General features: G+C 45.3%; 1 protein-coding gene across 4 annotated transcripts in view; it reads right to left on the bottom strand.

Moving 5' to 3' along the window:
- Nucleotides 1-5,519: 5,519 nt before the first annotated feature.
- The window catches only part of NEB (nebulin), a 439,712-nt gene continuing 417,742 nt past the window's right edge, over nt 5,520-27,489 (bottom strand). For all 4 annotated transcript variants that reach the window (XM_085869257.1, XM_085869259.1, XM_085869258.1 and 1 more), the window contains 9 exons: nt 25,553-25,645; nt 25,362-25,454; nt 25,049-25,141; nt 24,474-24,581; nt 9,280-9,469; nt 9,057-9,149; nt 8,813-8,965; nt 7,520-7,626; nt 5,520-6,133 (listed from right to left, as the gene is read on the bottom strand). In XM_085869257.1, the coding sequence (XP_085725383.1) occupies nt 5,960-6,133; nt 7,520-7,626; nt 8,813-8,965; nt 9,057-9,149; nt 9,280-9,469; nt 24,474-24,581; nt 25,049-25,141; nt 25,362-25,454; nt 25,553-25,645 (1,104 nt within the window). In that variant the 3' untranslated portion in view covers nt 5,520-5,959. The remainder of the gene's footprint in view (nt 6,134-7,519; nt 7,627-8,812; nt 8,966-9,056; nt 9,150-9,279; nt 9,470-24,473; nt 24,582-25,048; nt 25,142-25,361; nt 25,455-25,552; nt 25,646-27,489) is intronic.

Below are 27,489 nucleotides of genomic sequence, written 5' to 3'. Positions count from 1 at the left end.
GATGAAAATTTTTTAATTTTTTTTTTTTTAAGATAACTGATTAAATGTGTGTGGGGAAGGTTAATAAGAGTGTGTGGATGCTGTATAATGGTTTAAAATACGTTTAAATGTGTTTATGTTTAAATAATTAAATAAATATGTGGTTTCTACTTCGCGGATTTTCACCTATCGCGGATGGGTCTGGAACGCATTAACCGCGATAGGTGAGGTAGCACTGTATTGTAAAATATACACTGTTTAATGGTAAACACGGGATTCTGCTTTGGAATAAAAAAACGCGATCGAAACAAGATAATGTGTTGTTAAAAATGCTTGTATTTAGCAAATTCGACTGTTTTACATTAATATGGTTTCTTGTGTTGAACATTTTGTTTTGTGCAAGTTTACACTATTTGTTTGAGAGGCATGGGTTTCTGCATTTGAACCATGATTTGGAACAAAAAATGGGGTTAGAATAAGTTAATGTATTGTTAAAAATATTTTTACTTGGCAAATTTGACTGTTTTTGAATGAGTAACGTTTTGTGTGTAAAATGTGTTGTTTTGCTCAGTAGAAGGTAAAATGCATACTATTTGATGAAAAAGACAGATTTCTACATTGGAATCGTGATTTCTAACAAAAACCGGGTCAGAACAAGACAATGTGTTAAAAATGCCTGTCATGGGTAAATTAGACTGTTTTTACATTAATATGGTTTTTTGTGTTGAACGTTTTGTTTTGCTTTGTGCAATCTTACACTATTTGATGGTAAATATGGGATTCTGCATTGGAATAGTTATTTGGAACAAAAACTGGGGTTAGAATAAGTTAATGTATTGCAAAAAAAACCTTTGTATTTGGCAAATTAGCCTGTTTGTGCATGAATAACGTTTTGTGTGTAAAATGTGTTGTTTTGCTCAGCATATTGTAAATATACACTATTTGATTGTAAACGGATTATGCATGAGAATAGTGCCTTGAAAAAAAAATGGGGTCATAATAAACTAATGTGCTGTTAAAAGCATTTGTATTTGGTAAATTCGACCGTTTTTTATGAACGTTTTGTTTGTAAAATGTGTTGTTTTGCTTATTATGAAGGTAAAATACACACGATTTGATCAAAAACTCTAGTTTCTGCAAAAGAATAGTTATTTGCAAGCAAAAACTAGGTCCAATCAAGCGAATGTGTTTTTGCCTTGTCCATGCTTAAATACACTATTTGATGCAATACTGTGTATTTTCAATTGGACAAGGCTCGTCACTAACTGATTCCAAAGAAGAGCTGAATATTTTGGAATCTTTGCGACGGTTCTTTTCAACAACAATGTAAATACACAAAATGTTTCCAAGACAAATCAATGAAAATATCAAACTGTCAAGCACAAAATGTGGCGAAATAACCTCGAGGACAAAAACTAAACTCACCATTGTGGGTCATCAGATTATCTATCTATAATTCCAGCAATGTGTGTGTGTGCGCGTGTGTGCGCGTGTGCGTGTCTGTCTGTCTGTCTGTCTGTCTGTCTGTGACCGCTGTTTCTCGACAACCACTGGTCCGATCTAATTGAAACTTGCCAGATATATTGCTGGGGACCTGAGTATGTGCCCCTTCAAGGTTTGATATTAATCGGACAAGTGCTTCCCAAGTTATGGCCATTTATTTACCAAACCAATGACAAGACACGTTGCTGCGTGGGCATGGCCGATGGGGAAAGGGCACCGTTTAGTTACCGTGGCGTAGGAGTGGCAATTGTCAATGGCAGCGAATGTCATGGCAAGCAAAGACAGGGAGGTAAACTTGATTTTAATTTGGATTTTAATTAACTCTGTGTAAGTATCACAGCAGTTGTTACTTCAATGGAGCGATAATTCGTGGAATTCATGTGAACATTCCGTACCGGCACGCACCACTTCCGGATAGTGATGACTTACTGTATTCTAATAATTTCTCGATTTCTTATGCGCATTTGTAGATAAACACAATGCCCCAATCCAGTCGTCGTTTATGAGAGTGAACGAATGGACTGTGTGGTTGTTTGAAAGTTTTTTTTGGGGTTTGCACATACGGACACGCATGTATGGCCACGCACGTATGGGCACGCGAGAGCGAAGGAACAGCCTGTGTGGTTGTTTCTGGCACGCGGTTTGAAAGTTTTTTTTAAAATTTTTTTGCACGTACGGCCACGTACTAGTTAATTATAAGGATGGACGATGTAGCCACTGAAACTTTGAATTACCTGGTGAAATAGTTCAGGATTGTACTGCCCTTTGCTGTCAGACACTATCCCAAAAATGTTGCCTTTCTCTTTAGAGCCATAACTAAATACTGAGTCGCAGGGATTAATACAGAACAAGCGGTGAAAAGTATTGTTGCTCGGATTAATTGGCGAGTGAAAGCAAAAGAGACAGCATTGTAAGGGTGGAGGAGGAAAGGGGGGGGTTTACGTGCACCTGGTGAACCCCCCCCCCCTGGATCTGCCATTGGAGTTAAAGGGCTAGCCCATATTTATGTACAGTCTACCAGTTGGCCATCTTTGATCAGATCACAAAATAAAGTGAGGTGCACATGTGTGCCATCATGTCCTGTGCTTGTGCCACATTTTGAACAAAATCGGACCATGCATATCTGAGAAATGGTTGGGAACACATTTAAGTAACAAAATGCCCATCTTGAATCTGATCTCGAAAAAAAATGACGTGCTTATGTTAACCATCATTCTTTATTTGTGTCTCAAGTTTGAACAACCTCAGTAAATGCATGTTTGAGAAATGGTTGAGGACGTGTTGAACATGTTTTTTTTTTTTTTACAACTAAAATGGCCGCCAGTCAGTGACCTTGGATCTAATTTCGAAAATAAATGACATGCATGTTTGCCAAGTTTGAACAACATCGAGAAATGGTTGAGGACGTGTTCTTCAACATCGTTTTTTTTATCACTAAAATGGCTGTTAGTCGGCCATCTTGGATCTGATCTCGAAAAAAAATGACGTGCTTTCGTAAGCCATCATTAACCTCCGCCATCGATGATGGATGGAGGTTACTGTTTTCACCCCTTTCTGTTTGTTTGTTTGTTTGTGAACAGTATTACGGAAAAACTCCTCGACGGATTTCGACGAAACTTGGTGGGGGGGGGGGGGTTCGGTCTGGTCCAAGCATCATGCCATTAGATTTTGGACTTGGTCCAAAATCCAATATGGCCACCATGGCAGCCAATTTGAAAAAAATATTTGAATTTTTTTTCTTTTCATTTCTACATGTTTTAAGTGATTTCCAACCCCCCCCCCCCAAGAAAAATTGTTAGAGAAAAAAAAAATTTGCAAATTTTTTTTTTTGCATGTCTACATGTTATAAGTGATTTCCAACAAAAAACATGCCAAAATTATAATTGCGGCTGATTTTGGAACTTCAGGTGGATATACCCACATTAAATTGATTTCGTCTCAAGGAATCTAGTTATGACGAATGAATTGAGTATGTAAAAGGGAAAGTTGCAAACTATAACTCTATGAGCACTGTTGACGTCAAATTGAATGAATAGGATATCAGGTTCACTTGAGTGACCTAGCAGTATTGGCGGCGGAGGTTTTGCACTCTACCGAGTGCTCCCCCTCTAGTTCTTTATCTGTTTGCCAAGTTTGAACAAGATTGGTAAATGCACGTCCGAGAAATGGTTGAGGTGCTGTCAAAGCAGACAACGGGTGTTATTTTAAATAACTAAGATGGCTGCCAGAAGGCCATCTTGGATCTGATGTCAAAAAAATGATGTGCATATGTATACCATAATATTTGCCAAGTGCGAATAAAATTGGTGCATACATGTCCGAGATATGGTTGCGGACGCAAACACGCACGGACGCACGGACACGAAAATCAAGACCAAATCCATAAGCCCCCATTTCAGACTAAGTCCAACAGGGGCTAATAAAGATAAATATGAAAAAAGTAGACAAAAGTATGACTGGAACAAAATTGTCAGGAAGAACCCAGATAGATTTCAGCAGTTACTCTCCAGGATCAAAAGAAGCAACATTTACAAGCTATCAGGATGTGAAAAAAAATTGGCCTTTAAAACCCTACTCAAATCGTCCTTATGAAAGGGGACAGACAAATATACACGGTGTTTTATATTTGTAGATGATAGACGGAGGTATATCATAACGATGATGATGCATCATTTGAACTTTTGTCATAAAATTTTCAACAAACCCTAACTGTGAAAAAGAACATGTCAGTAAACAACAGAAGCTGATGACACAGGTTTTTTTTTCTCATTTCATATACAGCCTGTGGCTGCTAGTTGTATTATCTCTACGAGTGTGGCTGGGCTGCTGATGGTCCCAGGAGGTTAGAGCAGGATTTTGGAAGTTGTTCATGGCCCCGGCTAGCGCTTAGCTACTCTTCGTGAAGAACACCATGCGATCTTTAACGTCCACCAACTAATGCTGGCAGAAGGGATGTCAGTTTAACGTGCATCTGAGGGACGGCACACACATTTATTACTCACACTGCCTGCAAGACACCAGAATGAGAAATTATAGCTGGGTTGGGAATCAAACCCAGGCTAAATGTCACAGAAGTGTGTGCATACCACTGGGCCATCCTGCGAGGCCAAAAACAGGTGACATGTGGAAGAGCTGGTGGACAAGAAGAACATCAATGGGAATATAAAAGGTTGAATTAGAACAGGGAATAACATGAGATGGTGATAGCTCACCACTTTGAAGGTTACAGTGGAGATAATAACATGAATGGACAGACTCATGGAGGTGATTCACATTCAAGATAAGAGTGCAGGTGAGAAGTAAGCTTGAATTTGAGGAGGATAAAAAGGTTTGAGGTGCTAGCTGAATGAGTGAGATCTGGTCCAGCTCATATCAATTGGTTGAGATGGCAGGTGTGGTGAGACCAGAAATGACACAATGTAAAATTGATAGGCAACCAACCCATCTGCGATGGGAGAGGAGCAGGCCTTGCACCTCAGAAAGACTCCACTTCACCTCAAGACCTTGGATTCCACTATTTTTATGGCTGCAAGGTGAGATCTAGCAGCACTAGGGCACAGAGGACACCTATTCTTCATGCCAATGTGGATGAAGGCTTTGTACACTTTTAGTTCTCACACACTTCATATTCACACATGGGGGAAGGTTTATAGGCAGGTTACTGGCCAGGAATAGTCATATAATATCCTCGGCGAGAGATCACTGCTATTTTCTGAAGTTTGTCCAAAGTTTATATGTTTAATCAATCATATTTGTGCAACAAAACGCTTGGGAATGCTGCACATTTACAACTTGAAAAACTTTGATGATCGACAACAAATGAAGACCGTACGCCCCCTTCAACAGCATGAAAGCTCAAATTTTAATACAAGCGTTTTTTAAGATTAAGTAAATAAGCTTTACGTGTCATAGTCTAAATGTACTTTATTCACATTAGTAGGAGTTTACTTTCCCTATAATACTTCATTGACCACTCACTCTCACAGCCTCGGCTTAAGGTAAATTAAAGTACCAAAAAAATGTCATGCAACATTAAGTTCATGCCCGTTTTGGTTTATTGACAGAAAGCAACGCATCGGTCCACACATTACTGGTAATTACACAGCAATATTCAAGTCTGTGCAAGGGTGGGGGGGGGTGGATAGTCTTTGGGAGGAGGAAAGAACTGGAGGCTTTGTTGGCTTTTCCAGCATGAGGAGTCTGGGAGAGAAATACTGGGGTGGGTTTGAACCTCCTTCAAGTTTGCATGGGAGAAGGTTTGGCATGACTGCTGGTATGTGGGATGCTTTTCAGTACGAATTAATGTTTTGAGATATTACAACAATAATGCTTAATTATATGTTTAATAAGTGATGTGATGTATTGTATTGTGGGATGGGAACAGAGGCCTTTGAGCCCTGTATAATTTAGGAGACACATCAACCATCAGGTAGCAAGTTCCAGGAGTGGTCCTTTCTCTGAGAGTATAGGCCACACCTCATACGGCTTCCACATAGTTAGCGGGCAACATGCCGGAGAGACCACTGCGTTGTACGGTGCCATACATCCAGCCCTCATCAATAGGCTGCACATTCACCACGATATCCCCCTCCTTGAAGGTCGCCTCATCTGCATCTGCAGCCATGTAGTCATAGAGGGCACGGTACGAGCGCTGGGGAGGATGAGAGAGGGAGTTTAATCAGGGGGCTAGCTCCTGTTCAGAGCCTTCTCACAAACTAGTGTTTAATGTTTCAGTGTAAAAAAAAATAAAAAAATTCATAATTACTTTTGTTGTTTTGAGATATATAAGCATGGAAACTCTCACAAAAAGGTTCCACATTTATTCCTGAGATGTGGTACACCCCGTATGTAACCCATGTATAAATTGTATATAGAAAACAGACTTGGGAACACTGGCTGCATTTTCCATCCAATCATGTAACGTTTTTGGCCCAGTATTTCACGAACCTGTTGGCCAGAACTAACATTCCACTGGGGCTGATTTGGGCAGGAAATTGTAATTTGTTCAAGGGTGCCGGAGATAATCCTCGGGATCTTTAACGTCCACAACCTAATGCTAATAGATAGGACAACCAGCTTCATGCTTGGCTGAGGGACGGCGCACTTTGTGATGCAACACCCTGTCTAAGCAGCACCAATCCAACAGTTTCGAGTTGGGTCGGGAATCAAAACTAGACTAGACAGCTTAAAGTTAAGTGTGCAACCTCTGCTCCATCCTGTCTGCCAAAGTACTGATCAAATCCATACAGATAAAAATGGCATCAAGGTCATAGATTATGCTCTTGGAAAAAATTTAGAGACAATGTATGGGGTAGTGGTGGGGGTGGAGGGATGGTGGTGGTGGGGGTCGAGTCATTGCATTGTTGGGTGGACATTGGATATTGTATTTTTTATTGGGATAAATCAATGGGTAGATTTATTTTGAAAGTATGTATTTACAGTGCCAATAGAAAGTCTACACCCCCTTTCAAAATTTTCACCTTTTGTTGCCTAATAGCCTGGAATTAAATTGCATGAAATCAGACTTTTTCCACCTTTAAATATACATCGTAACCCACAACTTCCAGGTGAAAAACAAAGTACACATTTCAGAAAATTAATTGAAAATACTTATAAAGGATCAAGACTACTAGATCTAGATCAAGACTAGCATACACAACTGGTCTTAGACAGTTTGACAGTGTTAGTTAATTTAACTATAGCATTTTTATCGATACTTTAACCATAAGTCACTTTTATACCTTGAACGTGGATTTTTTTCCAAGTTAGCAGCACCTGTTCTTGAGGGTATTTGTTCACACCTAGATCTTCTGCAATATTTTCTATAGTTTATTCTCCAGCATTAAAAATGTTACGTCAAACAGACACATTTGCACAGCAATAAGTAAGGAAATAGGGTTATAAATTTTGCATTTAAACCACCTATTATAAAATATAAAAACGTATTGACAACTTTTATTCCTTTGAATCATTAGGATCTCAGAAAGCTAAGTGAGGTTCTCAGTGCAGCGTGGCACGCTCGGTGCGAAGTGCTTACGCCTGTGGTAGATGGCTGCGATGGAATGGACGACACTGTCGTTTGCTGTGTTGCAACAGAAGAAGATCTTTGCTGTGGGATTAACACTGTCTTCATGTGCTGGTAAGCTGAAAACACACACACACACACACACACACACACACACACACACACACACACACGGACACACACACACGGACACACACACACGGACACACACACACGGACACACACACACGGACACACACACACACACACACACACACACATTCTACGTTATACGAGGTGTAATCAGACACGTTACTTACTGAGAAGACAAGTCATAATTGTCTAACTTTTAGAGGATTCTCTGAAAATAATAATACGCAATGAAATGTTGTTTGCCTAGATTCGAGATGCCTCTCAAAAATCACTTTTTGATTCTGGATGCTGTGGAATCCAAAGTTAATTTCCCATATGTGATGTATGCATGCAGTTGTCTCAATCTCAATTTTAGACTATGACACGTAAAGCAATCTTAGTCTCAATGAAAACAACTGAAATGTTTGAGAAAATAGAGATAAAGGAATGAGAAAGAGAGGGGAAGGCAGAGAGAGAAAGGAAGGGGGTGGAGAGACAGCTTGGACAGAAAAGAGAGCGAGTGAAAGGAGAGAAGGAGAGAGAGACAGAGACAGAGACAGAGACAGAGACACATGCATAAACTAGAACGGCACTCCGTGGAGCACATACCTCCACCAGGCTGAACAGATTAGATTATTTGTAGCCCACCGACAGATGGGATCTGCATCTGGACCTTAACCAAGATGTAATTGGCTTGTTATTGTCACATACCCAACTCATCCACCAAGCTTTGTCATAATCCGTTGAAATATCATGCTATATATCGTTTTTGACCCCATCTGTCAATGGTGAAGAATGACTTAAAATTCCAGTATGTGGATCCGGATCTGGACCTTTGTCATCTCAAATAAATTATTCCTTGTCACATATCCAACTCCTCCACCAAGTTTTGTTCGAATCCGTCCACAACGTTTTGAAATATCCTGCTATATATCGTTTTTGCCCAATCCATCAATGTTGAAGAATCATTTACAAAATTTAAAACATTCTCGGATCCAGAATCGGATCCATATCTGAAGTAAAATCGAATGAATTTTCCGTGTCACACACCCAACCTGTCCACCAAGTTTCGTCAGAAACAGCCAAACAGAAAGGGGTGAAAACATAACCTCCATCCACTTTTTGTGGTGGCGGTAAATAGGAAAGTCCGCAGAAGAATATAATAAAAGGGATGAAACTATGAGGAAGCCCTACAGCCGCTCTGGAAGAATGATGTAGATCCCCCAGTGCTGCCACTGAAGTAAAATGTTCGTTCTGCTTCTGATCCCTCAGACTTGTCATCCGGTGTGCTGATGCTGAGCGCACTGGCAGACCCAGACTGCTCCCGGCTGCGTCGCTGTGCATGCACTGCACATTACAAACGAGATGAGATGTCATAAAATGCATGCAATGTGGTAACCATGCAAATGACAAGCAAATTAAGAGACAAATAACATACTATTCAAAATGTAGAGGCTCTTGGACTGAATGTTATCCTCAGCTGGGTCGTATTCAAAGATGGATCCTGGATTGGTTCGCCAAACTCGTAAATCTGAGGTGAAAAGACACATCCAATTTGATTTATAACAGCAAAAGACATGCACAGTAAGCATAAACATGGTGTTTACAGGATGTTCTTATTACATTAGTCATCTGTGAACATTGGACTAACACAAGCTCACCGGCTGTGGTTTCACTCTGTTCGGCCTCAACACGCCGCTGCTCCATCTCAACAACACGGCGCTTGATGCCGCGGTAACTGATGTCACTAACATCGTGTGTGTTTTTCCTCACACGTTGTGTAATCGGGTCATCAGGCACGGGTGTGAACCCTTTACTCTTCGCCTTCTCAAAGTCCTCGTGGTATTTCACCTGGAGAGAGATGTAGAGAAGCCAATTTTATTTTCCTTTCTATTTTTACACTCTTCCCTCTTGATTCAGTAGGGCTTCCCCTTGCTTATTCAGTAAGGGCTTCCCCTTGTTTATTCAGTCGGGCTTCCCCTTGTTTATTCAGTCGGGCTTCCCCTTGTTTATTCAGTCGGGCTTCCCCTTGTTTATTCAGTCGGGCTTCCCCTTGTTTATTCAGTCGGGCTTCCCCTTGTTTATTCAGTCGGGCTTCCCCTTGTTTATTCAGTCAGGATTCCCCTTGTTTATTCAGTAAGGATTCCCCTTGTTTATTCAGTAAGGATTCCCCTTGTTTATTTGGTAGGGCTTCCCCTTGATTATTCAGTTGGGATTCCCAAAGTAGGGCTTCCCCTTGTTTATTCAGGAGGGTTTCCTCTTTGTTTATTCAGGAGGGGTTCCCCTTGTTTATTCAGGAGGGTTTCCCCTTGTTTATTCAGGAGGGTTTCCCCTTGTTTATTCAGTCGGGCTTCCCCTTGTTTATTCAGTCGGGCTTTCCAAAGAAGGGCTTCCCCTTGTTTATTTAGTAGGGCTTTCTCTTGTTTATTCAGGCGGGCTTTCCCTTGTTTATTCAGGCGGGCTTTCCCTTGTTTATTCAGGCGGGCTTTCCCTTGTTTATTCAGGCGGGCTTTCCCCTTGTTTATTCAGGCGGGCTTTCCCTTGTTTATTCAGGCGGGCTTTCCCTTGTTTATTCAGGCGGGTTTCCCCTTGTTTATTCAGGAGTGTTTCCCCTTGTTTATTCAGGAGTGTTTCCCCTTGTTTATTCAGGAGTGTTTCCCCTTGTTTATTCAGGAGTGTTTCCCCTTGTTTATTCAGGAGTGTTTCCCCTTGTTTATTCAGGAGTGTTTCCCCTTGTTTATTCAGGAGTGTTTCCCCTTGTTTATTCAGGAGTGTTTCCCCTTGTTTATTCAGGAGTGTTTCCCCTTGTTTATTCAGGAGTGTTTCCCCTTGTTTATTCAGGAGTGTTTCCCCTTGTTTATTCAGGAGTGTTTCCCCTTGTTTATTCAGGAGTGTTTCCCCTTGTTTATTCAGGAGTGTTTCCCCTTGTTTATTCAGGAGTGTTTCCCCTTGTTTATTCAGGAGTGTTTCCCCTTGTTTATTCAGGAGTGTTTCCCCTTGTTTATTCAGGAGTGTTTCCCCTTGTTTATTCAGGAGTGTTTCCCCTTGTTTATTCAGGAGTGTTTCCCCTTGTTTATTCAGGAGTGTTTCCCCTTGTTTATTCAGGAGTGTTCTCCCTTGTTTATTCAGGAGTGTTTCCCCTTGTTTATTCAGGAGTGTTTCCCCTTGTTTATTCAGGAGTGTTTCCCCTTGTTTATTCAGGACTGTTTCCCCTTGTTTATTCAGGAGTGTTTCCCTTCGCTTATTCAGGAGTGTTTCCCCTTGTTTATTCAGGAGTGTTTCCCCTTGTTTATTCAGGAGTGTTTCCCCTTGTTTATTCAGGAGTGTTTCCCCTTGTTTATTCAGGAGTGTTTCCCCTTGTTTATTCAGGAGTGTTTCCCCTTGTTTATTCAGGAGTGTTTCCCCTTGTTTATTCAGGAGTGTTTCCCCTTGTTTATTCAGGAGTGTTTCCCCTTGTTTATTCAGGAGTGTTTCCCCTTGTTTATTCAGGAGTGTTTCCCCTTGTTTATTCAGGAGTGTTTCCCCTTGTTTATTCAGGAGTGTTTCCCCTTGTTTATTCAGGAGTGTTTCCCCTTGTTTATTCAGGAGTGTTTCCCCTTGTTTATTCAGGAGTGTTTCCCCTTGTTTATTCAGGAGTGTTTCCCCTTGTTTATTCAGGAGTGTTTCCCCTTGTTTATTCAGGAGTGTTTCCCCTTGTTTATTCAGGAGTGTTTCCCCTTGTTTATTCAGGAGTGTTTCCCCTTGTTTATTCAGGAGTGTTTCCCCTTGTTTATTCAGGAGTGTTTCCCCTTGTTTATTCAGGAGTGTTTCCCCTTGTTTATTCAGGAGTGTTTCCCCTTGTTTATTCAGGAGTGTTTCCCCTTGTTTATTCAGGAGTGTTTCCCCTTGTTTATTCAGGAGTGTTTCCCCTTGTTTATTCAGGAGTGTTTCCCCTTGTTTATTCAGGAGTGTTTCCCCTTGTTTATTCAGGAGTGTTTCCCCTTGTTTATTCAGGAGTGTTTCCCCTTGTTTATTCAGGAGTGTTTCCCTTGTTTATTCAGGAGTGTTTCCCCTTGTTTATTCAGGAGTGTTTCCCCTTGTTTATTCAGGAGTGTTTCCCCTTGTTTATTCAGGAGTGTTTCCCCTTGTTTATTCAGGAGTGTTTCCCCTTGTTTATTCAGGAGTGTTTCCCCTTGTTTATTCAGGAGTGTTTCCCCTTGTTTATTCAGGAGTGTTTCCCCTTGTTTATTCAGGAGTGTTTCCCCTTGTTTATTCAGGAGTGTTTCCCCTTGTTTATTCAGGAGTGTTTCCCCTTGTTTATTCAGGAGTGTTTCCCCTTGTTTATTCAGGAGTGTTTCCCCTTGTTTATTCAGGAGTGTTTCCCCTTGTTTATTCAGGAGTGTTTCCCCTTGTTTATTCAGGAGTGTTTCCCCTTGTTTATTCAGGAGTGTTTCCCCTTGTTTATTCAGGAGTGTTTCCCCTTGTTTATTCAGGAGTGTTTCCCCTTGTTTATTCAGGAGTGTTTCCCCTTGTTTATTCAGGAGTGTTTCCCCTTGTTTATTCAGGAGTGTTTCCCCTTGTTTATTCAGGAGTGTTTCCCCTTGTTTATTCAGGAGTGTTTCCCCTTGTTTATTCAGGAGTGTTTCCCCTTGTTTATTCAGGAGTGTTTCCCCTTGTTTATTCAGGAGTGTTTCCCCTTGTTTATTCAGGAGTGTTTCCCCTTGTTTATTCAGGAGTGTTTCCCCTTGTTTATTCAGGAGTGTTTCCCCTTGTTTATTCAGGAGTGTTTCCCCTTGTTTATTCAGGAGTGTTTCCCCTTGTTTATTCAGGAGTGTTTCCCCTTGTTTATTCAGGAGTGTTTCTCCTTGTTTATTCAGGAGTGTTTTCCCTTGTTTATTCAGGAGTGTTTCCCCTTGTTTATTCAGGAGTGTTTCCCCTTGTTTATTCAGGAGTGTTTCCCCTTGTTTATTCAGGAGTGTTTCCCCTTGTTTATTCAGGAGTGTTTCCCCTTGTTTATTCAGGAGTGTTTCCCCTTGTTTATTCAGGAGTGTTTCCCCTTGTTTATTCAGGAGTGTTTCCCCTTGTTTATTCAGGAGTGTTTCCCCTTGTTTATTCAGGAGTGTTTCCCCTTGTTTATTCAGGAGTGTTTCCCCTTGTTTATTCAGGAGTGTTTCCCCTTGTTTATTCAGGAGTGTTTCCCCTTGTTTATTCAGGAGTGTTTCCCCTTGTTTATTCAGGAGTGTTTCCCCTTGTTTATTCAGGAGTGCTTCCCCTTGTTTATTCAGGAGTGCTTCCCCTTGTTTATTCAGGAGTGCTTCCCCTTGTTTATTCAGGCGGGCTTCCCCTTGTTTATTCAGGCGGGCTTCCCCTTGTTTATTCAGGCGGGCTTCCCCTTGTTTATTCAGTCGGGCTTCCCCTTGTTTATTCAGTCGGGCTTCCCCTTGTTTATTCAGTCGGGCTTCCCCTTGTTTATTCAGTCGGGCTTCCCCTTGTTTATTCAGTCGGGCTTCCCCTTGTTTATTCAGTCGGGCTTCCCCTTGTTTATTCAGTCAGGATTCCCCTTGTTTATTCAGTAAGGATTCCCCTTGTTTATTCAGTAAGGATTCCCCTTGTTTATTTGGTAGGGCTTCCCCTTGATTATTCAGTTGGGATTCCCAAAGTAGGGCTTCCCCTTGTTTATTCAGGAGGGTTTCCTCTTTGTTTATTCAGGAGGGGTTCCCCTTGTTTATTCAGGAGGGTTTCCCCTTGTTTATTCAGGAGGGTTTCCCCTTGTTTATTCAGTCGGGCTTCCCCTTGTTTATTCAGTCGGGCTTTCCAAAGAAGGGCTTCCCCTTGTTTATTTAGTAGAGCTTTCTCTTGTTTATTCAGGCGGGCTTTCCCTTGTTTATTCAGGCGGGCTTTCCCTTGTTTATTCAGGCGGGCTTTCCCTTGTTTATTCAGGCGGGCTTCCCCTTGTTTATTCAGGCGGGCTTTCCCTTGTTTATTCAGGCGGGTTTCCCCTAGTTTATTCAGGCGGGTTTCCCCTTGTTTATTCAGGAGTGTTTCCCCTTGTTTATTCAGGAGTGTTTCCCCTTGTTTATTCAGGAGTGTTTCCCCTTGTTTATTCAGGAGTGTTTCCCCTTGTTTATTCAGGAGTGTTTCCCCTTGTTTATTCAGGAGTGTTTCCCCTTGTTTATTCAGGAGTGTTTCCCCTTGTTTATTCAGGAGTGTTTCCCCTTGTTTATTCAGGAGTGTTTCCCCTTGTTTATTCAGGAGTGTTTCCCCTTGTTTATTCAGGAGTGTTTCCCCTTGTTTATTCAGGAGTGTTTCCCCTTGTTTATTCAGGAGTGTTTCCCCTTGTTTATTCAGGAGTGTTTCCCCTTGTTTATTCAGGAGTGTTTCCCGTTGTTTATTCAGGAGTGTTTCCCGTTGTTTATTCAGGAGTGTTTCCCGTTGTTTATTCAGGAGTGTTTCCCCTTGTTTATTCAGGAGTGTTTCCCCTTGTTTATTCAGGAGTGTTTCCCCTTGTTTATTCAGGAGTGTTTCCCCTTGTTTATTCAGGAGTGTTTCCCCTTGTTTATTCAGGAGTGTTTCCCCTTGTTTATTCAGGAGTGTTTCCCCTTGTTTATTCAGGAGTGTTTCCCCTTGTTTATTCAGGAGTGTTTCCCCTTGTTTATTCAGGAGTGTTTCCCCTTGTTTATTCAGGAGTGTTTCCCCTTGTTTATTCAGGAGTGTTTCCCCTTGTTTATTCAGGAGTGTTTCCGTTGTTTATTCAGGAGTGTTTCCCCTTGTTTATTCAGGAGTGTTTCCCCTTGTTTATTCAGGAGTGTTTCCCCTTGTTTATTCAGGAGTGTTTCCCCTTGTTTATTCAGGAGTGTTTCCCCTTGTTTATTCAGGAGTGTTTCCCCTTGTTTATTCAGGAGTGTTTCCCCTTGTTTATTCAGGAGTGTTTCCCCTTGTTTATTCAGGAGTGTTTCCCCTTGTTTATTCAGGAGTGTTTCCCCTTGTTTATTCAGGAGTGTTTCCCCTTGTTTATTCAGGAGTGTTTCCCCTTGTTTATTCAGGAGTGTTTCCCCTTGTTTATTCAGGAGTGTTTCCCCTTGTTTATTCAGGAGTGTTTCCCCTTGTTTATTCAGGAGTGTTTCCCCTTGTTTATTCAGGAGTGTTTCCCCTTGTTTATTCAGGAGTGTTTCCCCTTGTTTATTCAGGAGTGTTTCCCCTTGTTTATTCAGGAGTGTTTCCCCTTGTTTATTCAGGAGTGTTTCCCCTTGTTTATTCAGGAGTGTTTCCCCTTGTTTATTCAGGAGTGTTTCCCCTTGTTTATTCAGGAGTGTTTCCCCTTGTTTATTCAGGAGTGTTTCCCCTTGTTTATTCAGGAGTGTTTCCCCTTGTTTATTCAGGAGTGTTTCCCCTTGTTTATTCAGGAGTGTTTCCCCTTGTTTATTCAGGAGTGTTTCCCCTTGTTTATTCAGGAGTGTTTCCCCTTGTTTATTCAGGAGTGTTTCCCCTTGTTTATTCAGGAGTGTTTCCCCTTGTTTATTCAGGAGTGTTTCCCCTTGTTTATTCAGGAGTGTTTCCCCTTGTTTATTCAGGAGTGTTTCCCCTTGTTTATTCAGGAGTGTTTCCCTTGTTTATTCAGGAGTGTTTCCCCTTGTTTATTCAGGAGTGTTTCCCCTTGTTTATTCAGGAGTGTTTCCCCTTGTTTATTCAGGAGTGTTTCCCCTTGTTTATTCAGGAGTGTTTCCCCTTGTTTATTCAGGAGTGTTTCCCCTTGTTTATTCAGGAGTGTTTCCCTTGTTTATTCAGGAGTGTTTCCCCTTGTTTATTCAGGAGTGTTTCCCCTTGTTTATTCAGGAGTGTTTCCCCTTGTTTATTCAGGAGTGTTTCCCCTTGTTTATTCAGGAGTGTTTCCCCTTGTTTATTCAGGAGTGTTTCCCCTTGTTTATTCAGGAGTGCTTCCCCTTGTTTATTCAGGAGTGCTTCCCCTTGTTTATTCAGGCGGGCTTCCCCTTGTTTATTCAGGCGGGCTTCCCCTTGTTTATTCAGGCGGGCTTCCCCTTGTTTATTCAGGCGGGCTTCCCCTTGTTTATTCAGGCGGGCTTCCCCTTGTTTATTCAGGCGGGCTTCCCCTTGTTTATTCAGGCGGGCTTCCCCTTGTTTATTCAGGCGGGCTTCCCCTTGTTTATTCAGGCGGGCTTCCCCTTGTTTATTCAGGCGGGCTTCCCCTTGTTTATTCAGGAGTGTTTCCCCTTGTTTATTCAGGAGTGTTTCCCCTTGTTTATTCAGGAGTGTTTCCCCTTGTTTATTCAGGAGTGTTTCCCCTTGTTTATTCAGGAGTGTTTCCCCTTGTTTATTCAGGAGTGTTTCCCCTTGTTTATTCAGGAGTGTTTCCCCTTGTTTATTCAGTCGGGCTTTCCAAAGAAGGGCTTCCCCTTGTTTATTCAGGCGGGCTTCCCCTTGTTTATTCAGGCGGGCTTCCCCTTGTTTATTCAGGCGGGCTTCCCCTTGTTTATTCAGGCGGGCTTCCCCTTGTTTATTCAGGCGGGCTTCCCCTAGTTTATTCAGGCGGGCTTCCCCTTGTTTATTCAGGAGTGTTTCCCCTTGTTTATTCAGGAGTGTTTCCTCTTGTTTATTCAGGAGTGTTTCCCCTTGTTTATTCAGGAGTGTTTCCCCTTGTTTATTCAGGAGTGTTTCCCCTTGTTTATTCAGGAGTGTTTCCCCTTGTTTATTCAGGAGTGTTTCCCCTTGTTTATTCAGGCGGGCTTCCCCTTGTTTATTCAGGCGGGCTTCCCCTTGTTTATTCAGGAGTGCTTCCCCTTGTTTATTCAGGAGTGTTTCCCCTTGTTTATTCAGGAGTGTTTCCCCTTGTTTATTCAGGAGTGTTTCCCCTTGTTTATTCAGGAGTGTTTCCCCTTGTTTATTCAGGAGTGTTTCCCCTTGTTTATTCAGGAGTGTTTCCCCTTGTTTATTCAGGAGTGTTTCCCCTTGTTTATTCAGGAGTGTTTCCCCTTGTTTATTCAGGAGTGCTTCCCCTTGTTTATTCAGGAGTGCTTCCCCTTGTTTATTCAGGAGTGTTTCCCCTTGTTTATTCAGGAGTGTTTCCCCTTGTTTATTCAGGAGTGTTTCCCCTTGTTTATTCAGGAGTGTTTCCCCTTGTTTATTCAGGAGTGTTTCCCTTGTTTATTCAGGAGTGTTTCCCCTTGTTTATTCAGGAGTGTTTCCCCTTGTTTATTCAGGAGTGTTTCCCTTGTTTATTCAGGAGTGTTTCCCCTTGTTTATTCAGGAGTGTTTCCCCTTGTTTATTCAGGAGTGTTTCCCCTTGTTTATTCAGGAGTGTTTCCCCTTGTTTATTCAGGAGTGTTTCCCCTTGTTTATTCAGGAGTGTTTCCCCTTGTTTATTCAGGAGTGTTTCCCCTTGTTTATTCAGGAGTGTTTCCCCTTGTTTATTCAGGAGTGTTTCCCCTTGTTTATTCAGGAGTGTTTCCCCTTGTTTATTCAGGAGTGTTTCCCCTTGTTTATTCAGGAGTGTTTCCCCTTGTTTATTCAGGAGTGTTTCCCCTTGTTTATTCAGGAGTGTTTCCCCTTGTTTATTCAGGAGTGTTTCCCCTTGTTTATTCAGGAGTGTTTCCCCTTGTTTATTCAGGAGTGTTTCCCCTTGTTTATTCAGGAGTGTTTCCCCTTGTTTATTCAGGAGTGTTTCCCCTTGTTTATTCAGGAGTGTTTCCCCAAGTAGGGCTTCCCCTTGGTCATTCAGGAGTGTTTCCCCTTGTTTATTCAGGAGTGCTTCCCCTTGTTTATTCAGGAGTGCTTGCCCTTGTTTATTCAGGAGTGCTTGCCCTTGTTTATTCAGGAGTGCTTGCCCTTGTTTATTCAGGAGTGCTTCCCCTTGTTTATTCAGGAGTGCTTGCCCTTGTTTATTCAGGAGTGCTTCCCCTTGTTTATTCAGGAGTGCTTCCCCTTGTTTATTCAGGAGTGCTTGCCCTTGTTTATTCAGGAGTGCTTCCCCTTGTTTATTCAGGAGTGCTTCCCCTTGTTTATTCAGGAGTGCTTCCCCTTGTTTATTCAGGAGTGCTTCCCCTTGTTTATTCAGGAGTGCTTCCCCTTGTTTATTCAGGAGTGCTTCCCCTTGTTTATTCAGGAGTGCTTCCCCTTGTTTATTCAGGAGTGCTTCCCCTTGTTTATTCAGGAGTGCTTCCCCTTGTTTATTCAGGAGTGCTTCCTTGTTTATTCAGGAGTGCTTCCCCTTGTTTATTCAGGAGTGCTTCCCTTGTTTATTCAGGAGTGCTTCCCCTTGTTTATTCAGGAGTGCTTTCCCCTTGTTTATTCAGGAGTGCTTCCCCTTGTTTATTCAGGAGTGCCTTCCCTTGTTTATTCAGGAGTGCTTCCCCTTGTTTATTCAGGAGTGCTTCCCCTTGTTTATTCAGGAGTGCTTCCCCTTGTTTATTCAGGAGTGCTTCCCCTTGTTTATTCAGGAGTGCTTCCCCTTGTTTATTCAGGAGTGCTTCCCCTTGTTTATTCAGGAGTGCTTCCCCTTGTTTATTCAGGAGTGCTTCCCTTGTTTATTCAGGAGTGCTTCCCCTTGTTTATTCAGGAGTGCTTTCCCCTTGTTTATTCAGGAGTGTTTCCCCTTGTTTATTCAGGAGTGCTTTCCCCTTGTTTATTCAGGAGTGCTTTCCCCTTGTTTATTCAGGAGTGCTTCCCCTTGTTTATTCAGGAGTGCTTCCCCTTGTTTATTCAGGAGTGCTTCCCCTTGTTTATTCAGGAGTGCTTCCCCTTGTTTATTCAGGAGTGCTTCCCCTTGTTTATTCAGGAGTGCTTCCCCTTGTTTATTCAGGAGTGTTTCCCCTTGTTTATTCAGGAGTGTTTCCCCTTGTTTATTCAGGAGTGTTTCCCCTTGTTTATTCAGGAGTGTTTCCCCTTGTTTATTCAGGAGTGTTTCCCCTTGTTTATTCAGGAGTGTTTCCCCTTGTTTATTCAGGAGTGTTTCCCCTTGTTTATTCAGGAGTGTTTCCCCTTGTTTATTCAGGAGTGTTTCCCCTTGTTTATTCAGGAGTGTTTCCCCTTGTTTATTCAGGAGTGTTTCCCCTTGTTTATTCAGGAGTGTTTCCCCTTGTTTATTCAGGAGTGTTTCCCCTTGTTTATTCAGGAGTGTTTCCCCTTGTTTATTCAGGAGTGTTTCCCCTTGTTTATTCAGGAGTGTTTCCCCTTGTTTATTCAGGAGTGTTTCCCCTTGTTTATTCAGGAGTGTTTCCCCTTGTTTATTCAGGAGTGTTTCCCCTTGTTTATTCAGGAGTGTTTCCCCTTGTTTATTCAGGAGTGTTTCCCCTTGTTTATTCAGGAGTGTTTCCCCTTGTTTATTCAGGAGTGTTTCCCCTTGTTTATTCAGGAGTGTTTCCCCTTGTTTATTCAGGAGTGTTTCCCCTTGTTTATTCAGGAGTGTTTCCCCTTGTTCATTCAGGAGTGTTTCCCCTTGTTCATTCAGGAGTGTTTCCCCTTGTTCATTCAGGAGTGTTTCCCCTTGTTCATTCAGGAGTGTTTCCCCTTGTTCATTCAGGAGTGTTTCCCCTTGTTCATTCAGGAGTGTTTCCCCTTGTTCATTCAGGAGTGTTTCCCCTTGTTCATTCAGGAGTGTTTCCCCTTGTTCATTCAGGAGTGTTTCCCCTTGGTCATTCAGGAGTGTTTCCCCTTGGTCATTCAGGAGTGTTTCCCCTTGGTCATTCAGGAGTGTTTCCCCTTGGTCATTCAGGAGTGTTTCCCCTTGGTCATTCAGGAGTGTTTCCCCTTGGTCATTCAGGAGTGTTTCCCCTTGGTCATTCAGGAGTGTTTCCCCTTGGTCATTCAGGAGTGTTTCCCCTTGGTCATTCAGGAGTGTTTCCCCTTGGTCATTCAGGAGTGTTTCCCCTTGGTCATTCAGGAGTGTTTCCCCTTGGTCATTCAGGAGTGTTTCCCCTTGGTCATTCAGGAGTGTTTCCCCTTGGTCATTCAGGAGTGTTTCCCCTTGGTCATTCAGGAGTGTTTCCCCTTGGTCATTCAGTCGGGCTTCCCCTTGGTCATTCAGTCGGGCTTCCCCTTGGTCATTCAGTCGGGCTTCCCCTTGGTCATTCAGTCGGGCTTCCCCTTGGTCATTCAGTCGGGCTTCCCCTTGGTCATTCAGTCGGGCTTCCCCTTGGTCATTCAGTCGGGCTTCCCCTTGGTCATTCAGTCGGGCTTCCCCTTGGTCATTCAGTCGGGCTTCCCCTTGGTCATTCAGTCGGGCTTCCCCTTGGTCATTCAGTAGGGATTCCCAAAGTGGGGCTTCCCCTTGTTTATTCAGCAGGGATTCCCAAAGTGGGGCTTCCCCTTGTTTATTCAGCAGGGTTTCCCATTGTTTATTCAGCAGGGTTTCCCATTGTTTATTCAACAGGGTTTCCCCTTGTTTATTCAACAGGGTTTCCCCTTGTTTATTCAACAGGGTTTCCCCTTGTTTATTCAACAGGGTTTCCCCTTGTTTATTCAACAGGGTTTCCCCTTGTTTATTCAACAGGGTTTCCCCTTGTTTATTCAACAGGGTTTCCCCTTGTTTATTCAACAGGGTTTCCCCTTGTTTATTCAGCAGGGTTTCCCCTTGTTTATTAAGTAGGGTTTCTCCTTGTTTATTCAGTTGGGATTCCCAAAGTCGGGCTTCCCCTTGTTTATCCAGTGGGGCTTCCCCTTGTTTCTTCAGCAGGGGTTCCCCTTGTTTATTCAGTGGGGATTCCCAAAGTAGGGCTTCCCCTTGTTTATCCAGTGGGGCTTCCCCTTGTTTATTCAGCAGGGTTTCCCCTTGTTTATTTAGTCGGGCCTCCCCTTGTATATTCAAGAAGGGATTCCCAAAGGAGGGCTTCCCCTCGTTGGTTCAGTCGGGCTTTCCCCTCGTTGGTTCAGTCGGGCTTTCCCCTCGTTGGTTCAGTCGGGCTTTCCCCTCGTTGGTTCAGTCGGGCTTCCCCCCGTTGGTTCAGTCGGGCTTCCCCCCGTTGGTTCAGTCGGGCTTCCCCCCGTTGGTTCAGTCGGGCTTCCCCCCGTTGGTTCAGTCGGGCTTCCCCCCGTTGGTTCAGTCGGGCTTTCCCCGTTGGTTCAGTCGGGCTTCCCCCCGTTGGTTCAGTCGGGCTTCCCCCCGTTGGTTCAGTCGGGCTTCCCCCCGTTGGTTCAGTCGGGCTTCCCCCCGTTGGTTCAGTCGGGCTTCCCCCCGTTGGTTCAGTCGGGCTTCCCCCCGTTGGTTCAGTCGGGCTTGCCCCGTTGGTTCAGTCGGGCTTTCCCCCGTTGGTTCAGTCGGTCTTCCCCCCGTTGGTTCAGTCGGGCTCTCCCCCGTTGGTTCAGTCGGGCTTCCCCCCGTTGGTTCAGTCGGGCTTTCCCCCGTTGGTTCAGTCGGGCTTTCCCCCCGTTGGTTCAGTCGGGCTTTCCCCCCGTTGGTTCAGTCGGGCTTTCCCCCGTTGGTTCAGTCGGGCTTTCCCCCGTTGGTTCAGTCGGGCTTTCCCCCGTTGGTTCAGTCGGGCTTTCCCCCGTTGGTTCAGTCGGGCTTTCCCCCGTTGGTTCAGTCGGGCTTTCCCCCCGTTGGTTCAGTCGGGCTTTCCCCCGTTGGTTCAGTCGGGCTTTCCCCCGTTGGTTCAGTCGGGCTTTCCCCCGTTGGTTCAGTCGGGCTTTCCCCCGTTGGTTCAGTCGGGCTTTCCCCCGTTGGTTCAGTCGGGCTTTCCCCCGTTGGTTCAGTCGGGCTTTCCCCCGTTGGTTCAGTCGGGCTTTCCCCCGTTGGTTCAGTCGGGCTTTCCCCCGTTGGTTCAGTCGGGCTTTCCCCCGTTGGTTCAGTCGGGCTTTCCCCCGTTGGTTCAGTCGGGCTTTCCCCCGTTGGTTCAGTCGGGCTTTCCCCCCGTTGGTTCAGTCGGGCTTTCCCCCGTTGGTTCAGTCGGGCTTTCCCCGTTGGTTCAGTCGGGCTTTCCCCCGTTGGTTCAGTCGGGCTTTCCCCCGTTGGTTCAGTCGGGCTTTCCCCCCGTTGGTTCAGTCGGGCTACCCCCCGATGGTTCAGTCGGGCTTTCCCCCCGTTGGTTCAGTCGGGCTTTCCCCCCGTTGGTTCAGTCGGGCTTTCCCCCCGTTGGTTCAGTCGGGCTTTCCCCCCGTTGGTTCAGTCGGGCTTTCCCCCCGTTGGTTCAGTCGGGCTTTCCCCCCGTTGGTTCAGTCGGGCTTTCCCCCCGTTGGTTCAGTCGGGCTTTCCCCCCGTTGGTTCAGTCGGGCTTTCCCCCCGTTGGTTCAGTCGGGCTTTCCCCCCGTTGGTTCAGTCGGGCTTTCCCCCCGTTGGTTCAGTCGGGCTTTCCCCCGTTGGTTCAGTCGGGCTTCCCCCCTTTGGTTCAGTCGGGCTTCCCCCCGTTGGTTCAGTCGGGCTTCCCCCCGTTGGTTCAGTCGGGCTTCCCCCCGTTGGTTCAGTCGGGCATCCCCCCCGTTGGTTCAGTCGGGCTTCCCCCCGTTGGTTCAGTCGGGCTTCCCCCCGTTGGTTCAGTCGGGCTTCCCCCCGTTGGTTCAGTCGGGCTTCCCCCCGTTGGTTCAGTCGGGCTTCCCCCCGTTGGTTCAGTCGGGCTTCCCCCCGTTGGTTCAGTCGGGCTTGCCCCGATGGTTCAGTCGGGCTTCCCCCCGTTGGTTCAGTCGGGCTTCCCCCCGTTGGTTCAGTCGGGCTTCCCCCCGCTGGTTCCGTCGGGCTTCCCCCCGTTGGTTCAGTCGGGCTCCCCCGTTGGTTCAGTCGGGCTTTCCCCCCGTTGGTTCAGTCGGGCTTTCCCCCGTTGGTTCAGTCGGGCTTTCCCCCGTTGGTTCAGTCGGGCTTTCCCCCGTTGGTTCAGTCGGGCTTTCCCCCGTTGGTTCAGTCGGGCTTTCCCCCGTTGGTTCAGTCGGGCTTTCCCCCGTTGGTTCAGTCGGGCTTCCCCCGTTGGTTCAGTCGGGCTTCCCCCCGTTGGTTCAGTCGGGCTTCCCCCCGTTGGTTCAGTCGGGCTTCCCCCCGTTGGTTCAGTCGGGCTTCCCCCCGTTGGTTCAGTCGGGCTTCCCCCCGTTGGTTCAGTCGGGCTTCCCCCCGTTGGTTCAGTCGGGCATCCCCCCCGTTGGTTCAGTCGGGCATCCCCCCCGTTGGTTCAGTCGGGCATCCCCCCGTTGGTTCAGTCGGGCATCCCCCCCGTTGGTTCAGTCGGGCATCCCCCCCGTTGGTTCAGTCGGGCATCCCCCCGTTGGTTCAGTCGGGCATCCCCCGTTGGTTCAGTCGGGCATCCCCCCGTTGGTTCAGTCGGGCTTCCCCCGATGGTTCAGTCGGGCATCCCCCCGTTGGTTCAGTCGGGCTCCCCCCGTTGGTTCAGTCGGGCATCCCCCGTTGGTTCAGTCGGGCTCCCCCGTTGGTTCAGTCGGGCTCCCCCCGTTGGTTCAGTCGGGCTCCCCCGTTGGTTCAGTCGGGCTTCCCCCGTTGGCTCAGTCGGGCTTTCCCCCCGTTGGCTCAGTCGGGCTTTCCCCCGTTGGCTCAGTCGGGCTTTCCCCCGTTGGCTCAGTCGGGCTTTCCCCCGTTGGCTCAGTCGGGCTTTCCCCCGTTGGCTCAGTCGGGCTTTCCCCCGTTGGCTCAGTCGGGCTTTCCCCCCGTTGGCTCAGTCGGGCTTTCCCCCGTTGGCTCAGTCGGGCTTTCCCCCCGTTGGCTCAGTCGGGCTTTCCCCCGTTGGCTCAGTCGGGCTTTCCCCCGTTGGCTCAGTCGGGCTTTCCCCCGTTGGCTCAGTCGGGCTTTCCCCCCGTTGGCTCAGTCGGGCTTTCCCCCCGTTGGCTCAGTCGGGCTTTCCCCCCGTTGGCTCAGTCGGGCTTTCCCCCCGTTGGCTCAGTCGGGCTTTCCCCCCGTTGGCTCAGTCGGGCTTTCCCCCCGTTGGCTCAGTCGGGCTTTCCCCCCGTTGGCTCAGCCGGGCTTTCCCCCGTTGGCTCAGTCGGGCTTTCCCCCGTTGGCTCAGTCCGGGCTTTCCCCGTTGGCTCAGTCCGGGCTTTCCCCCGTTGGCTCAGTCGGGCTTTCCCCCCGTTGGCTCAGTCGGGCTTTCCCCCGTTGGCTCAGTCGGGCTTTCCCCCGTTGGCTCAGTCGGGCTTTCCCCCCGTTGGCTCAGTCGGGCTTTCCCCCCGTTGGCTCAGTCGGGCTTTCCCCCGTTGGCTCAGTCGGGCTTTCCCCCGTTGGCTCAGTCGGGCTTTCCCCCGTTGGCTCAGTCGGGCTTTCCCCCCGTTGGCTCAGTCGGGCTTTCCCCCGTTGGCTCAGTCGGGCTTTCCCCCGTTGGCTCAGTCGGGCTTTCCCCCCGTTGGCTCAGTCGGGCTTTCCCCCCGTTGGCTCAGTCGGGCTTTCCCCCCGTTGGCTCAGTCGGGCTTTCCCCCCGTTGGCTCAGTCGGGCTTTCCCCCCGTTGGCTCAGTCGGGCTTTCCCCCCGTTGGCTCAGTCGGGCTTTCCCCCCGTTGGCTCAGTCGGGCTTTCCCCCGTTGGCTCAGTCGGGCTTTCCCCCGTTGGCTCAGTCGGGCTTTCCCCCCGTTGGCTCAGTCGGGCTTTCCCCCCGTTGGCTCAGTCGGGCTTTCCCCCCGTTGGCTCAGTCGGGCTTTCCCCCCGTTGGCTCAGTCGGGCTTTCCCCCCGTTGGTTCAGTCGGGCTTCCCCCCCGTTGGTTCAGTCGGGCTTCCCCCCGTTGGTTCAGTCGGGCTTCCCCCCGTTGGCACTTAGCTACCTCTCACTCAAATTATCATCCTACTTCATCCTGACACCCACCCAACCTCTTTTCCATTAATTCAATCTTTCCTCTGTTTATGAATCAACATTCTGCAGAAATAAAGCTTCTCTAACGACTTGACCCTCTTTCCATCAGCTCTCTCTCACTCTCACTCTCACTCTCACTCTCACTCTCATCCTCACCGAGGAGATATTCCGCTGGTTCTCACGAACTCGTCGCATTTCAGGCGTGTCGAGTAAGCAGCTGGTGTGGTATTGCATGGCCTTTTGGTAATCGTCGATGTATATTACCTGGGGTAAGGGAAGGCATTAATAGACTGTGGTATTGCATTTCCTTGCAAATAAAAATTGCTTTTTCCTGGTTGGACAAATTTGATAAAGATCCATCCGTTCAAGTGACAACTCAAAAGGTAAAGGAATAACTTGGGAATAACTTGTTTTGACAACTGCATGGATTACTTTGATAGTTGGAGCGATTTAGAGACTGTCGAAAAAGTGAGAGTGGTGGGAGCAGGATGTAAACTCAGAAAATACATTTGAGGAATGGAAACGGGAATATCGATCCCACAACCTGATATTGGAGATGAATAGATAAAATCTTACCTCACTGTGATAGTAACTCGTTTACTTGAGCATTCTAATACGAAATCTGAGATCCCCTAGATGCTGTTAGATCCCCTAGATGCTGCATGGTTTAGCAAATAAAATACTTCTTAAATGTTTAATTCTTAAGTAGGGCTTGCAAATGTGGCTTTTACCTGGCCCATGTACTCTTCTCCTTTACAGGCTCTCTCCATATCGAGTGTGGTCATTATGGCTTCTCCACCCAGTCCCTGCTCTCTGTACCTGACCTGAAAGCAAATGCAGAAAGAGGTATGCAATGTAAATGAACACAAAATACCGAAACATAATGACTGGTACCCATTTTCACAAAATTGCTTTTTAAAGTATAATGTTAAATTGGACTTGACTCTTCTTGTGTCCAATGTTTTTAGTGAATTGATTGGCAGCATGATTTGAGGAATCGAGTTGCTTTAGTAATATCCTTGATTGACAAATCCACCCACATACATCACTAATGTGCTGCTGTGCTTGTCGCACACGTCTCAGATCCGGTGTATCGATGATGGCCGTTCCTTTGCCCAAGCTGTCCTTGTACTTGCACTGCAATACGTAGAAAGAAATAAGTTGATTTACCTGAAATTAGAGATACGTATCTGAAGGAAGTATTGCTTAAATGTGCATACATCTTTGTGACATACCATGCTGATCCATTCCTGGGTTCGTCTGACACGGTCTAGCTCTGGCGTCATAGTTATCGCTGTCCCTGACTTGATGCCAGCTTTATAGAGCACCTGAAGGATGGGGTTTGATAGTGCATACAAATCAAGACCATTGTTATGGAAAAGTTTCCTGACAATAATGGGTTGACAAATCATTTTCCTTGTAAATCTGATAAAATCACTTCACTGAAATATATACATTGATGTACCAGAAGCCAGTTTTCCTGATCACTTTTAAAGTCAAACATAATTGGTGGCTGCTTACATTTCTGAGATAATCACACCTTGTATTGTTACAATAACCCCAGTGTCTAACACTTGGAATCTCCTGATAGGATGAAGACTTTTGGTGATTGAAGATTCTTCAGATACGCTGCTCAAGTGTGGAATTTCAACTTCAACAATTCACAGAGCCTCATCAATGCTGGTTTTCAAATCTTTCTTAAAACCTACCAATTTAAACTTATTTTATATCAATTTTTACTTTTCTTATCTATATCCTGGTGTTGGCGCAGTGGTTAGGGCAGCGGCTTGGGATCCAAAAGGTCCTGAGTTCAAGCCCCGTTGGGCCACTGAATTAATACACCAGGGGGTTGACTCAGCCTGCCATCCTTCCGAGGTCGGCGAAATGAGTACCAGTGTACTGGGCCCGGTGTATGCCCCGGTTAAAATAGGTGTACCATATCCCTGTGTCGTAAGAGGCAACCAGGGTTGCATCAGGAAGGGCATCCGGCGTAAAACATGTGCCAAATCACTATGCGGATCATACGGATGATCCGCTGTGGCGACCCCAAACGGGAGCAGCCGAAAGAAGAAGAAGAAGAAGACTTTTCTTACCTCTTCTTTGCAAAGTGCATTGAGATTCTCATCAAAACAAAAAGGACGACACAAGAAATTTATAGATTGATCAAGATAATTGCATTATTAAGATGCTAAACCTTATGGCTTAGGATATAAAGTGTTATGAGAAGTCAAACTTTGTATGGAAAGCAAGGAGGGTATAAATGTTCAAAGATTAGTGGGCAAAGTAAAAAAAAAAAAAAAAAAACAATCAAGAAAACTTCACACAACACTCAAATATTCTTAATTCCCAAGGAAGGAAGTAGATTGAAAGATCGAGCGATATACAGAGGAGAGATAAACACAGAGAGGGGGAAGGAGAGGGAGGGGGAGAAAGAGGGAGATATTTGTATATGTATATATATTTTTTTTTTTTTTTTTTTTTTTTTTCTTCTTCTTCTTCTTCTTCTTCTTCTTCTTCTTCTTCTTCTTCTTCTTCTTCTTCTTCTTCTTCTTCTTCTTCTTCTTCTTCTTCTTCTTCTTCTTCTTCTTCTTCTTCTTCTTCTTCTTCTTCTTCTTCTTCTTCTTCTTCTTCTTCTTCTTCTTCTTCTTCTTCTTCTTCTTCTTCTTCTTCTTCTTCTTCTTCTTCTTCTTCTTCTTCTTCTTCTTCTTCTTCTTCTTCTTCTTCTTCTTCTTCTTCTTCTTCTTCTTCTTCTTCTTCTTCTTCTTCTTCTTCTTCTTCTTCTTCTTCTTCTTCTTCTTCTTCTTCTTCTTCTTCTTCTTCTTCTTCTTCTTCTTCTTCTTCTTCTTCTTCTTCTTCTTCTTCTTCTTCTTCTTCTTCTTCTTCTTCTTCTTCTTCTTCTTCTTCTTCTTCTTCTTCTTCTTCTTCTTCTTCTTCTTCTTCTTCTTCTTCTTCTTCTTCTTCTTCTTCTTCTTCTTCTTCTTCTTCTTCTTCTTCTTCTTCTTCTTCTTCTTCTTCTTCTTCTTCTTCTTCTTCTTCTTCTTCTTCTTCTTCTTCTTCTTCTTCTTCTTCTTCTTCTTCTTCTTCTTCTTCTTCTTCTTCTTCTTCTTCTTCTTCTTCTTCTTCTTCTTCTTCTTCTTCTTCTTCTTCTTCTTCCTTCGGCTGCTCCCGTTAG

The sequence above is a fragment of the Eptatretus burgeri genome, chromosome 2 (genome assembly GCF_056783735.1).
Source record: "Eptatretus burgeri isolate ZD-2024b chromosome 2, Ebu_testis_v1, whole genome shotgun sequence".
In the NCBI taxonomy this organism is placed as follows: domain Eukaryota; kingdom Metazoa; phylum Chordata; class Myxini; order Myxiniformes; family Myxinidae; genus Eptatretus; species Eptatretus burgeri.
Note: the sequence above shows the minus strand (reverse complement) of the source record. Positions and strands in the feature narration are given on the sequence as shown.